Source organism: Hippocampus bargibanti, linkage group LG02 (assembly GCF_051943395.1).
Source record: "Hippocampus bargibanti isolate YZ-2025 linkage group LG02, ASM5194339v1, whole genome shotgun sequence".
Classification (NCBI taxonomy): domain Eukaryota; kingdom Metazoa; phylum Chordata; class Actinopteri; order Syngnathiformes; family Syngnathidae; genus Hippocampus; species Hippocampus bargibanti.
In genome coordinates this window covers 15,599,807-15,614,208 of record NC_142735.1, presented here as the reverse complement: position 1 = coordinate 15,614,208, position 14,402 = coordinate 15,599,807, and the positions used below count along the sequence as shown (strand labels likewise).

General features: G+C 45.0%; 1 protein-coding gene and 1 long non-coding RNA gene across 4 annotated transcripts in view; one reads left to right on the top strand and one right to left on the bottom strand.

Moving 5' to 3' along the window:
- LOC148901689 (uncharacterized) overlaps positions 1–970 on the bottom strand; it is a 52,434-nt gene extending 51,464 nt beyond the window's left edge. For 2 of the 3 annotated variants that reach the window (XR_016114160.1, XR_016114161.1), the window contains exon 1: positions 417–970. This is a non-coding gene — a long non-coding RNA (uncharacterized LOC148901689). The remainder of the gene's footprint in view (positions 1–416) is intronic. The other variant, XR_016114162.1, reaches the window with a different exon arrangement.
- The window catches only part of LOC148901688 (teneurin-2-like), a 234,314-nt gene that overhangs the window by 181,032 nt on the left and 38,880 nt on the right, over positions 1–14,402 (top strand). Inside the window, exons 10-12 of the mRNA XM_088989625.1 lie at positions 4,481–4,603; positions 6,213–6,418; positions 6,967–7,162. Of these exons, the coding sequence (XP_088845751.1) occupies positions 4,481–4,603; positions 6,213–6,418; positions 6,967–7,162 (525 nt within the window). The remainder of the gene's footprint in view (positions 1–4,480; positions 4,604–6,212; positions 6,419–6,966; positions 7,163–14,402) is intronic.

The following is a 14,402-nucleotide window of genomic DNA, read 5'->3' as shown; positions in this document are numbered from 1 at the left end:
TTGGATCCAAGACTTGTATTTAAAGTTGACGATACATATACAATATTTTAAACTACAAATGATTTTATTTTGTGAAGACACTTAATGGAATGAAATTGACTAAATTCAACCCATCATTTTTTCAGTGCAGTTTGAAATGAAGTGAGAACAAGTGAAACTTATTTATTCCCACCACTTATTAATACCTCATTATTCCAATCCCCTTCTTACTATAATCAATGCTGTAATTTTGTGATTTACAGCTGATTTTAAAAAACCTATTGGAGCCCCAGGAGTTCTTTCATTATTCATCCTATCCAACTGTAGTTGTTCTGGTGTATTAAATTGTCAGTTGCCAAAAAGTCAAAAGAAACCAGATAAGAGAGAACAAGAAAGAAAAATGACAATTCAGGAGGCCTTTCAGAGAACAGACTCACCATTTCCCAACTTCAGGGAATCATTTGATGCATAGTCTTCCAAAAATTCACCTTATTTATTTCTCTTCCACTCTGCATTGTCCTCTAAAGCAGAAATCCATGTACATCCTTTTACTCGGAACATATAAATACTTCCCAAACACAAGTCAGTTGGTATTTCTGTCTGATCGCCAATGTTGGGAACCACTTACTGTGAGACCATGAATCATGATCATTTTCTTCCCCAACCAGTCAATTGATATGGAGCCATTTGTCACTTAAATCTTTCCCTTTCCACATCATCCTTTCCCTCTTTTTGTCTGCATGGCCATCATTCATCTGCTCTTTTTGCCGCAACACCATCCTCTGCCTGTTTTCTTGCTCTTTTTCATCCTCGGGGGGTTTGTGCATTAATATTCTCTCAGTTATTCCTGTCTTTCTATATTCTCTCTGTTCCTCTTCTCACTGCAGAGCTTTGGAAATCGTGACATGATTTCTTGCTTCGGCCCCTGACCATTGGCCTTCTCTGTGCTCAGCGGGCACCTCCTCCTTTTTCATCACCCCTCCTCCTTCCTCTGTCCGCTGGTCCTCACTTTTTCTTTTTTTATCACAGCATCACGTGTGCCGTTGCTTCCGATGCTGTCTTTTGCAGATGATACCGGCAAGCACTTTGCCTTTCTGAATTATGCATTGAGATTACATAAAAACCACATGAAGCAACTGATCTATTTTTAATCTAACTCGTTTGCTTGTTAAACCTGTTTCTCTGTGATCGTGTATGTGTGTGTGTCTGTGTGCATGTGTGTGCGTGCGTGCGTGCGTGTGTGTGTGTGTGAGTGTGTGTGTGTGTGTGTGTGTGTGTGTGTGTGTGTGTGTGTGTGTGTGTGTGTGTGTGTGTGTGTGTGTGTGTGTGTGTGTGTGTGTGTACATCCACGTGTGACAAATCGAACATGAAAAACGGGAAACTCGAGTTAAAAGGATCACAACTTGAATCTGACGAGACTTCTCCTTGTCTATGTCACTTGAATTTAATTAAATTGTGTGTTCATGGTTTGTTGCATCTCAGCTAACTGTAGTACAAATTTAAAAACTGAAATTATAGCCATTTCAAATTGGTTACATTTATGGCAACAAAGATAGATAGGGCGGTTTTATGTAATCATTCCTTGACAAAGAAGCAATTTCAAAAAAAAAAGAGTGATTACTGCTTGCCCTCTGTCTACTGCGCTATTGCAAAGACACCTGTTGCTTTGGATCCCCATCACCAAACAGAAAGAGTGCTACCTATGGGAAACTTTTGCATTTCACCTGAGAACTAATGTCATTCAGGAAACAACACACACAGCTCAGCAAAGGGCACGGCGGTGGGCATGACCTAGATTGAGAGCACCGTCACAATAGACTACGATTCATCTGATACAATGGGTAATCTTTCCATCAACTTCTACCCTCTGATACTATCTGTGTGTGCGTCTGTCACTGAATGCGTTCGGAGATGCAAGACTTTTATCTTTGGGGAGGACAGGCAAAAGATAAGAAAGAAAGGCGAAGACTTCAAATGGAAAAGAGGGACACAAATGAAGGTCGGCACGATGAGAGAAGAGGGCGAGAGGTGGCTGTGAGAGACAAGAAAGGACACTGTCCTTCCCCCATCCTTTGCCCAGGCGCTTTTCTTCTTATGCACACCTCCTTCGCTCCCCCCAGAAGAATAAAAAGAGCTGACGGTGGTGGAGGCCAGGCATATAGCCCAAGTGTCAGCACCTTTCATCGCCTGGGACCAAGGGAGAGAGGGAAGAATGAATAATAAAGAAGACACAAAAAAGAGACAAGTAGTGATGAGACATCTGGAGTGAGAATGAGTGTGCCCTGGCAGCGAATCCTGAAGCTACATCCACCTTTTCAGCAACGTTTACACTCCTCCTTGTATGTGCAATGCCTTGACAAGTGGAGAAAGAATTTGACAAGAGCGAAATTGATTCTTGCGTTTCTGATGCAGGTGTTGCAGATTCCCATAGCGTGGGAGTGCCCAAGGCTGCAAGTCATAAATAACACCTGTATTCTACCTAAGATGCGATTGAATTGTGAATCAAAGCATTGTGCCTCATCGTTCTGTGTTTTCCTATTTTTGGGGGAGCCAGGGAACACATTTTCCTTCTCATGCATGGCGCACCACAAAGTAATTTACAATGGCAGTAAAATATGACTTAGAATGTACCAATGTGATGAATCTGGCTTGTTTAATTGACAATAACAAGGCAGCTTGGGTGGATGGATGGATGGATGGATGGATGGATGGATGGATGGATGGATGGATGGATGGATGGATGGATGGATGGATGGATGGATGGATGGATGGATGGATGGATGGATGGATGGATGGATGGATGGAGGGAGGGAGGGAGGGAGGGAGGGAGGGAGGGATGGATGTCCAGGCAGAGAGAGGTAGACATTGTGACTGCATATCGGTTAAGTCATGAGCATTTATTCCTCACATTGCAGTGTTTCATGGTTAGATTCCTTGCTCCGACCTTCTTGTATGGAGTTTGCATGTTCTTCGCGGTTAATGGAACTGTCAAAATTGTCTCTAGGTGTGATTGTGAGCCCAAACAGTTGTTTGTCTGTGTGTTGTGCGATTGACTGGCTACCAGTTCAGTGTATATCCTACGACTGCCCGAAGACAGCCGGTATTGGATCCAACTCGCCCTGTACACTCGTGAGCAGAAGCACATTCAAATATGGGTGGTTTGATGGGAGAAATGTATTCAAGAATCCAAGACAATTGTTTGATTAGTCTTTGAATTGATTAAACTTTTAATTGATGATTTGACATGAATTGAAAATTCTACCTTGGGTACTCAAACTACTGCATTCTGTTACGCCTTTCATCTTCTGATGACGCAGCATCAAATGGTGGGGATTCCGTGTGTCTTGCACATGGTCAAAATGGCCAGGAATCAAACCATATTTGGTCAATGGTCATCATTTAGTTTTGTCAAAAAGAAACACTGGTGCCTGCAAGAGATCGGCACTTTATGTTCTTATGGCTTATGGTTGTGAAATGTAAAATGTATCCCTGCAATTTGTTTTGTCCTTACAATGTTGCATTGTTCCGATCCGCTTATCCTCACAAGGGTCATGGAGTTTGCTGAAGCCCATGCCAAGCGTCGTCAGGCAGTATACAACACGAACCGGTTGCCAGCCAATTGCAGGGCACACACAGACAAACAACCATCCACACTCACACTAACACGCAGGGACAATTTCGAGAGCTCAATCAGCCTGCCTTAGTCGGGCATCCTACTAAAAGTGTATCGTTCATCATATATTCCATCAAATTCAAGGTATCCATAAATTCCCTTCTTATGACTGTCTGATACACATATATTGGCATGGAGATAAAGGTGCTAGTATTCAGGGTATGTACTATAAGAAACCTCTTGGAAATGAGATAGAGATGAGGTAGTCTGGGGGAGTTCATCCCTCAACTAAAGTTTTGAATAAGGACACAGAAAGGGAGAAAAAAAAAAGTTAAGAGCATGAGGTACAAACACAGTCCCTTCCCCACAGCAGACAATAATAGAACATGGAAGACAAAGAAGAGGACAAGAGAAGGAGTCACAGAGTGATCTCTTCAGAGAGCAATCTGTCATCTGTTCTCCGAGAGATGGAGTAAAGGCCCCCAAATAAAAGCAGGAGACACTGTCAACTTGAAAGACGGTTGTGAGATGCTAAGGTATAGAGGAAGAAAATGTAAAAAAAAAAATTGAAAAAAAGACAACTTTCATAGAGGTTTGCTGCCAGTTTTGTCACACTTTGTCAGGTTTATACTTGAAATGTTTCACGCAGAGTTAATGGCTTCTTCATGTTTTTAATTGATAGCTGTGACACAGAATAAAAAGAGCTGCCCTTGTCACAGTGTAAATGACAATCTATACTTAGAGGGTTGGCCCTACGCATCTTTCTGGCGTGATGAGCTTTCAAGCATGTCTGTTCGCATCCCAAACTTTATAGTGTATTGTTCATGACATACGCCCTCAAACACACCGCCACTCTCCTCCTTTCTGTCTCTACCCGTTTGTGTGCAGCAATCAACCTACTGGGTTTGACGTGGCAACTGAAGCCGTCCGACGACCCGGTGTTAAACAACGGACTGGGGGCCACTGTGCCTGTGAACAGTGATGTGGCCACGCTGCCTTCTGGAGGCAGAGGTATGAACTGCAGTACACACACGCCCTCTGAAACTGCCTCTCCACTGACTGCATAGAGTAGACGGACGGACACATTGTAAGCAAAAACACTTAACAGGGAAGGACAAGACAAACCAGATATGTAGACTCCATGGCTTCATGTTTAAATTTTACTGTCAATTAAACATACAACATATTATTCAACATAAAAAAATGCAAGCTCCCCCTTTTATTGAGTTACAAATTGTTGATATTAGAAGAATAAAATAACTCAATAATTTGGTCCATGTAATAGATGAAAACCACAAGACACAACAAAAATGCTGAATTGATGACAACTGAAGAAAATTCACTTGATTGTATTTTTTTCAGATAAAATTGATATTTTCCTCAATGCCAGAAGCTGGTGGTTTTTAGCCTAGCACTAGACATTGTAATCCCACAAATCATCATTGTAGCCTCTTTACTTTTAACAGAATATTGTCATCCGCATATGTCGAAAAAGTAACGAGCAGAAAGAAATATACAATAACTGAGAAATCCACTTTAGTACAGTAACCAAAGCGTGCACTTGTGCAGTTCCCTTTGGGGGATATAATGATGGACCTTCAACTGAATGTGTTGTTGTCTTTTTAGTTTGCCGAAGAAAAAAAAAGAATAGCGCAATTTACAGTCCACTGCCCCTGCCTTCAAAGCTTTTAAATAATATTGTCTGTTGCTAATAGTGTTTTGCACCCAAATGGGCTCATACCAACTCAAAGATGTCCATAAATTACAGTACCATGTGAGCTATACCATCACTAAGAGCTTTTTAACCACTCTGCTAAATTATGGAGAGCAATCTTCCGTTTACCAGCCAAATAAAATATCAGTATATTCACCCGCACCCCCAACTGCATTCTTTTAAGGACCAACCTCCACGCATTTTTCTTTTTTCACTTACTCTGCATACTTACACAGCATGGCCGACTTGTGGAAGCTACTTTGTGCCTAAGATCAGCAGTATGACTGAGAGGGCTGTGTTTCCCCAGATGTTATTTGCCGTGTTACTTTGATTGCTTCACTATTCTGCACACACACGTTCTTCTTACGGGTATAACTTCCTCTCCGTGCTCCAAAGCCGCCAGTGTTAGATGGCCGTCCTGATTGCAGGCTGCTGTGATTTTCGTCCTGCAATTTTGTGTGCGTATCTGCTTTATCCTCAGTCTTTAAGACCAATAATATATATTTTTTAGATATACAACAGTATCGAACTGCACCTCTATTTCATAGCGGACTACATTTATATCACTTTAATAACTAAAAGTTCTGTTCGGCTCCATCTGAACTTCTGGATTGAATGGTCTCGTCTTTTTAGCCACGCCCACAGTGTCAAGCTGCACAACCCATTACCGGGTTTGAGTTTTACTTTGTGTGACTGAAGTCTTAACTGGTTTTATCAGGGCTGAATTTAGTGTATTTAGGCATGCAGAGGCAGAAGGCAACTTGATAAAAGAGTCAAAACAAGGTCCCAATCGAATTATGTGTCCCCAAGGGGCAGAAATCTTAAAGTTCTCACTCTCCACTTTTCAAATGTCCCAACATACATGAGTTTATTTTGATTATGCAGTTTCTTTCCCCCTCACTCCAGGTCCGTGGACGGGACGGAATAGCAGTATAGACACTGGCAACATTGATGTCGGGAGGAGAGTGACGCAAGAAGTCCCGCCAGGTGTATTCTGGAGATCCTTGTTATACCTCAGTCAAGCGCAGTTCCTCAAGTTCAACATTTCCTTGGGCAAGGATGCCCTGTTCGGAGTATATATTCGAAAGGGCTTGGCCCCTTCACATGCACAGGTAAGTAACCGCAAAAGCAAAGGAAGATATAACTTCCTCTGACACGTCTCTACGTTCTAATCACACAAACAGCATTTTATACTATACTGTAATTTAGTCCATGAGTATCATTTCTCCTGACGTGGGATACTTGGCAATTTGTTACTTGAAAAAAAACTCACTGAATCCACGTGTTACATTGAATTAAATCTTGCATCAATGTGATCCTTTGATTAATTACAAAATGTTCAGCTCAGAGCCATGTCGATTTGTAGATAACCCATTCCTTTTCTTGACAGGGTAGTTTTTTTGAAACCGTCATTTGTGGCAAGTAAGCTCAATAGTCCCTGGGATTCTCTCTTTTTTTTCTTTCTGCAGCCTTTCCTTAGATTCAGGCCACTATTTCACATTTATTGTATTTTCCTGACCCATCCAGTGAAATATCATGTTCACACAAAAAAAGCAACACAGCAAACAGCAAAAAAGCAACGTCACGACCGAATTCCAGATTTCATACGATTCTTATTCCTCACCTTTCATCTAAATTTCTCCCTGTCATTTTCCTGCAGTATGATTATATGGAGCGCTTGGATGGGAAGGAAAAATGGAGTGTGGTGGAATCTCCAAGAGAGAGGAGGAGCATCCAGACCGTGGTTCTTAATGAGGCAGTGTTTGTCCAGTACCTTGATACTGGAGCCTGGCATCTGGCCTTTTACAATGATGGTCGTGAGAGAGAGACAGTTTCCTTCAGTACAAATATAATGGGTGAGTCAATGTCATAACAAAACAAAATAATAAGGTTGATGTCTCGCCTAGGCACTCGACCAGTGTTTCATAACGGGGTTGGTGAGCTACTCAACTAATTACCTTTTTTGTAGTCCCTCCATGTGCTACTTCTGTAATGAGGTAAGAGGAACTATAATGATTGATTTAATAACCCGCTTATAGTGTCAATCAAAACTGAGCATTTGTAAAGGCTCATTTTATTTTTTTTCCCTGACAAGTGTGCAATTTGTATGTATTGTTGTTGTCCAAGACGCAATAGGCTAAGCCACTCAGTAATTTTAAATCATCATCAATAAAAGTCCTGGATTAATCAAAACCCAACAGAAACGGAATGCTGCTTTGACATCCTAAAGAATTGTTTTGAGCACCTGAAGGGACTGCAATAAATTTTTACTGTGTTTGGGGCACCATGATAAGAACATGAGAGAATAAGTCACGCAGAGAGAGAAAGAAACCGTCAGTGTTGCGGTCTCAGTCAGTGCTTTTAAACTAGGGTCACTGTCGAGAAACAGAGGCAGAGGTGGCAAGGGCACAATGGAGTGTGTCAAGAATGGGGAGCTGGTTGGAAGCCATAATTGTCAGGGGCAAGCCACAATGGGGTGAAGTGGTGGGAAGTATGCGTGGAGTGGAAGAGAGGTGGCATTAGGATAAGAGGCAGACGAGTGCTGGAGATTCGGAGAAAGTAGATGAGGACACCGATAGAAAAGAAGGAAAGGCAGGATTTCACTTGCGTAGCAAGAGCGGGATCTGACAAGAACATAATGGGACCGAATTTGCAAACCCGGCTGAAGTCTCTTCTCAGCGGATTTCCTGACATCAACAGTCAAAGCGAACACCGAAATGTAACACTGCAACTTACATCGCAATTATTTGGTTATGATAAAAATGCCGTTGTGACCTCTATGAGGGGTAAGCGTTACCAAAATGTTAAGATTGTTTTCTTTTGAATAAGTAATTGAGAGAGACAAAGTAATTTTGTTGAATTCAATTCTGTGATCAAGATAAATAGAAGAAAACCCTTTGCTGAAATGAATGCATTCACTTTCCGCATTGGTAAAAGTCTCAAGAAAAAAAAAAGAAATACAGTAAAGTCTCGTTATATCGATATCGGTTATATCGATAGTACCGCTTATTACGATACTATTTTCATTTCCCTTGCACATTTCTAGTCTTTTTATGTATAATTAGTACCGTTTAGTACGATACCCGGTGATTACGATAATCCGGTTATTACGGTGCTCCTTTTCATCCTGTCATGAGCCAGTTGACAGCGGGGCGGGGCCTCCGTTCCCGCCGCTCGCCAGCTGCTGTCAATTCCCTCCTCATTAACTGTGGACATTTAAACCCGACGCTGGCATCCACCCAGCGTCGGAAGATACTTCGCCTTACGCCAAGCTAGTACGTGGAACTTGTTACCAGTACGTTATTTGCTTCGCCCGAGGAATGATTTTAGCCACGAACGCGTTTGTTGTTTGCACCGCGTCGTAGGTTGTTTTGCACCCTCGTGTGCCACTTTATTTTCTTGGTTAGTGTGGTTGGGTGGATTGCCGCCACTCACCCACTAACATTGTCAGTTGTCATTTTGAGTTTGTTTCACGAGTTGTTACCGGGTCCGCGTATTTTCGGACCCGCGCTTTATGTTAATAAATCCTTTGCCGGTACCCACGCCTCTGTCCTGCTCTACGATCCACCGCCTATACCACACGTTCCTGTTCGCCAGCTGCCACTGTCGCCGCCGGAACGTGACAGAATCTTCCGACCAACATGGATCCTGCGGACAGTAACCGAATCTTCTCCGTCCTCGCTCAGCAGGCGGAGCAGCTCGGCCAAGTGGTGCCCGCCATCGCGGAGATCCGCCGCGACATCACCCGGTTAGCCCAACGGGTAGATAGACTTGAGGCCAGCGGCGCCTTCGTCGCGGGGGCCGTCCCTCCCCAGACTTTGAGCCGCGAACCCAACATCCCACATCCCACCCGTTACGGAGGGGAGCCCGGGCGCTGCGCGCAATTCCTGCTGCAGTGCTCCATAGTTTTCGACCAGCAACCCTCCGTATACACCACGGACGCGGCCAAAGTGGCTTACGTCACCAGCCTGCTTGCCGGACCCGCAGCCGCTTGGGCGTTGGCCGTCTGGGAATCTCGGCCGGAGCTCCGAGCCTCCTTCCCGGACTTCGTCGCCGAGTTACGGCAGGTTTTCCATCTCCCGGTGAGTGGGCAGGCAGCGGAGTCCCAGCTGTGGATCTGCCAGCAGGGTAGCCGATCGGCGGCGGAGTATTCCGTCGCCTTCCGCGTCCTGGCTGCCGCCAGCGGGTACGACGACCGTGCGCTGCGAGGGATGTTTCGGCGCGGGCTCAGCGCGGCGTTGAAAGACGAGCTGGCTACCCGCGACGAGTGCTCCAGCCTTCGCGAGCTGATCTCCCTCACGCTGCAGCTGGACAACCGGATGCGAGACAGGGCCCGGGAGCGGGCTGCCCAGGCAAAACTCGAGCCGCCAGCAGGGACCCGAGGGGGTGCCCGGACCTTTCCGCGTGGGGGGCACGCGGCCGTGGAGCCGATGGAGATGGGGGTCGAAAGGGCCGTTGAGCGGGCGCCGGAGCGACGCAACACCGGCCCGGCATGCCAGCTCTGCGGCAAGTTGGGTCATCTAGCCCCGGACTGTCCCAGTTGGGGGCTTCCCGGAAAGACCCCCAGTGACTGTAAGTTACCCCGTCCACACAAGCAACGGGTTCCCTTAAGGTCCGCGGGGGGGTTCACGTCGCGGAGACTGGAGCTGGATGCCGTTATACACGGTCCCACCAGGACAATGTCCGTTCGGGCCTTAGTGGACTCGGGGGCCGACGGCTGTTTTATAGACCCGCGCGTCGTGTCGGCGTTGGGGTGTCGGGTTGTTCAGCTGGGGGCGAGTCGGAGCATACTCGATCTCGACGGTCGGTTACTCGCCGAGGTTACGCAAGAAACCGTGCCGCTTCGACTCGTACTCTCGGGCAATCACGTGGAAAACCGGCGGTTTTTTCGTGATGCGTTCACGCTCGGTTCCCATCGTGCTCGGGTTACCTTGGCTGGGGACCCACAATCCGGCCATTTCGTGGGACGGACCTACCATTCAGGGGTGGAGCCCCCTCTGCTACGCTCACTGCCTCCGGTCGGCCGCGGGTGGGCCGGCACCATCTCACAGCTACCCTAGGGAGGAGATTAGCCTAGAGGGGGTGCCGCCCTGTTACCACGACTTACGACAGGCGTTCAGCAAGGACCGCGCCCTGTCGTTACCACCGCACCGTCCCTATGATTGCGCCATTGACATTCAGCCCAACGCTCCGTTTCCCAGTTCTCGTCTGTACAACGTTTCCCAACCCGAACAACAGGCTCTCCGGGACTACATTGACTCTTCGCTCATGGCCGCGGCTCCGCGACGACGTGGCGGACTTTGTTAAGGCCTGCCCGGAGTGCGCCTGTGGCAAGGTCTCCCATCAGCCTCCGGCAGGACTGCTCCGCCCCCTACCTGTCCCCCCGCGCCCTTGGTCCCACATATCAGTGGATTTCATCACCGGCCTCCCCCCATCCCGTGGTAAGACGGTCATTCTCACGATAGTGGACCGGTTTTCTAAGTCGGCACACTTCGTGCCTTTTTCACTTACTCTGCATACTTACACAGCATGGCCGACTTGTGGAAGCTACTTTGTGCCTAAGATCAGCAGTATGACTGAGAGGGCTGTGTTTCCCCAGATGTTATTTGCCGTGTTACTTTGATTGCTTCACTATTCTGCACACACACGTTCTTCTTACGGGTATAACTTCCTCTCCGTGCTCCAAAGCCGCCAGTGTTAGATGGCCGTCCTGATTGCAGGCTGCTGTGATTTTCGTCCTGCAATTTTGTGTGCGTATCTGCTTTATCCTCAGTCTTTAAGACCAATAATATATATTTTTTAGATATACAACAGTATCGAACTGCACCTCTATTTCATAGCGGACTACATTTATATCACTTTAATAACTAAAAGTTCTGTTCGGCTCCATCTGAACTTCTGGATTGAATGGTCTCCTCTTTTTAGCCACGCCCACAGTGTCAAGCTGCACAACCCATTACCGGGTTTGAGTTTTACTTTGTGTGACTGAAGTCTTAACTGGTTTTATCAGGGCTGAATTTAGTGTATTTAGGCATGCAGAGGCAGAAGGCAACTTGATAAAAGAGTCAAAACAAGGTCCCAATCGAATTATGTGTCCCCAAGGGGCAGAAATCTTAAAGTTCTCACTCTCCACTTTTCAAATGTCCCAACATACATGAGTTTATTTTGATTATGCAGTTTCTTTCCCCCTCACTCCAGGTCCGTGGACGGGACGGAATAGCAGTATAGACACTGGCAACATTGATGTCGGGAGGAGAGTGACGCAAGAAGTCCCGCCAGGTGTATTCTGGAGATCCTTGTTATACCTCAGTCAAGCGCAGTTCCTCAAGTTCAACATTTCCTTGGGCAAGGATGCCCTGTTCGGAGTATATATTCGAAAGGGCTTGGCCCCTTCACATGCACAGGTAAGTAACCGCAAAAGCAAAGGAAGATATAACTTCCTCTGACACGTCTCTACGTTCTAATCACACAAACAGCATTTTATACTATACTGTAATTTAGTCCATGAGTATCATTTCTCCTGACGTGGGATACTTGGCAATTTGTTACTTGAAAAAAAACTCACTGAATCCACGTGTTACATTGAATTAAATCTTGCATCAATGTGATCCTTTGATTAATTACAAAATGTTCAGCTCAGAGCCATGTCGATTTGTAGATAACCCATTCCTTTTCTTGACAGGGTAGTTTTTTTGAAACCGTCATTTGTGGCAAGTAAGCTCAATAGTCCCTGGGATTCTCTCTTTTTTTTCTTTCTGCAGCCTTTCCTTAGATTCAGGCCACTATTTCACATTTATTGTATTTTCCTGACCCATCCAGTGAAATATCATGTTCACACAAAAAAAGCAACACAGCAAACAGCAAAAAAGCAACGTCACGACCGAATTCCAGATTTCATACGATTCTTATTCCTCACCTTTCATCTAAATTTCTCCCTGTCATTTTCCTGCAGTATGATTATATGGAGCGCTTGGATGGGAAGGAAAAATGGAGTGTGGTGGAATCTCCAAGAGAGAGGAGGAGCATCCAGACCGTGGTTCTTAATGAGGCAGTGTTTGTCCAGTACCTTGATACTGGAGCCTGGCATCTGGCCTTTTACAATGATGGTCGTGAGAGAGAGACAGTTTCCTTCAGTACAAATATAATGGGTGAGTCAATGTCATAACAAAACAAAATAATAAGGTTGATGTCTCGCCTAGGCACTCGACCAGTGTTTCATAACGGGGTTGGTGAGCTACTCAACTAATTACCTTTTTTGTAGTCCCTCCATGTGCTACTTCTGTAATGAGGTAAGAGGAACTATAATGATTGATTTAATAACCCGCTTATAGTGTCAATCAAAACTGAGCATTTGTAAAGGCTCATTTTATTTTTTTTCCCTGACAAGTGTGCAATTTGTATGTATTGTTGTTGTCCAAGACGCAATAGGCTAAGCCACTCAGTAATTTTAAATCATCATCAATAAAAGTCCTGGATTAATCAAAACCCAACAGAAACGGAATGCTGCTTTGACATCCTAAAGAATTGTTTTGAGCACCTGAAGGGACTGCAATAAATTTTTACTGTGTTTGGGGCACCATGATAAGAACATGAGAGAATAAGTCACGCAGAGAGAGAAAGAAACCGTCAGTGTTGCGGTCTCAGTCAGTGCTTTTAAACTAGGGTCACTGTCGAGAAACAGAGGCAGAGGTGGCAAGGGCACAATGGAGTGTGTCAAGAATGGGGAGCTGGTTGGAAGCCATAATTGTCAGGGGCAAGCCACAATGGGGTGAAGTGGTGGGAAGTATGCGTGGAGTGGAAGAGAGGTGGCATTAGGATAAGAGGCAGACGAGTGCTGGAGATTCGGAGAAAGTAGATGAGGACACCGATAGAAAAGAAGGAAAGGCAGGATTTCACTTGCGTAGCAAGAGCGGGATCTGACAAGAACATAATGGGACCGAATTTGCAAACCCGGCTGAAGTCTCTTCTCAGCGGATTTCCTGACATCAACAGTCAAAGCGAACACCGAAATGTAACACTGCAACTTACATCGCAATTATTTGGTTATGATAAAAATGCCGTTGTGACCTCTATGAGGGGTAAGCGTTACCAAAATGTTAAGATTGTTTTCTTTTGAATAAGTAATTGAGAGAGACAAAGTAATTTTGTTGAATTCAATTCTGTGATCAAGATAAATAGAAGAAAACCCTTTGCTGAAATGAATGCATTCACTTTCCGCATTGGTAAAAGTCTCAAGAAAAAAAAAAGAAATACAGTAAAGTCTCGTTATATCGATATCGGTTATATCGATAGTACCGCTTATTACGATACTATTTTCATTTCCCTTGCACATTTCTAGTCTTTTTATGTATAATTAGTACCGTTTAGTACGATACCCGGTGATTACGATAATCCGGTTATTACGGTGCTCCTTTTCATCCCCCACCGGCCATTTTTGTTGTTTATATCGATATATCCGTCGCGCCATTGGTCAACTTGGTCACGTGTCTTGTTACGTGAGCCGCCATCGGTCGCGCCATTGGTCGACTTGGTCACATGAGCCGCCATCGGTCGCGCTATTGGTCGACTTGGCCGTGTGACTTTGTCACGTGACACGCCATCGGTCGCGCCATTGGTCAACTTGGTCACGTGTCTTGGTTACGTGTCACGCCATCAGTCGCGCCATTGGTCGACTTGGTCAGGTGACTTGGTTACGTGCCCAGCACCCGTGTAGCAGAGCCATTTTCATTTTCAGACGCTAGCTCGTGTGTAGCAGACGAGATTGAAGTGTTTGTGTTAAAAGGTAAAAATGGGAAGCAGAAGAAGATTGATGACTTTTTTAAATTGTATACATAATACAGTAAGATGTAAGCGTTGCAGTTTCCCTGTTGTGTTATGTACATGCCCACTGTACTGTATATGAATGCAATCGTTTCTTGTTTTGTCTGCTGAAGCGCGATGATTTTGAAAATTATTAACATTCCATACTGTGTATTAAAGGACAGCCGATGTCACTTTTTATTCAAATGCAAATAAAAATGACTTCACGCCAAGACGTCTTGCATTGCTTGTGAATCCAAACAATGGCTTCAGATTCGGATAATATGCTTTCTTGTT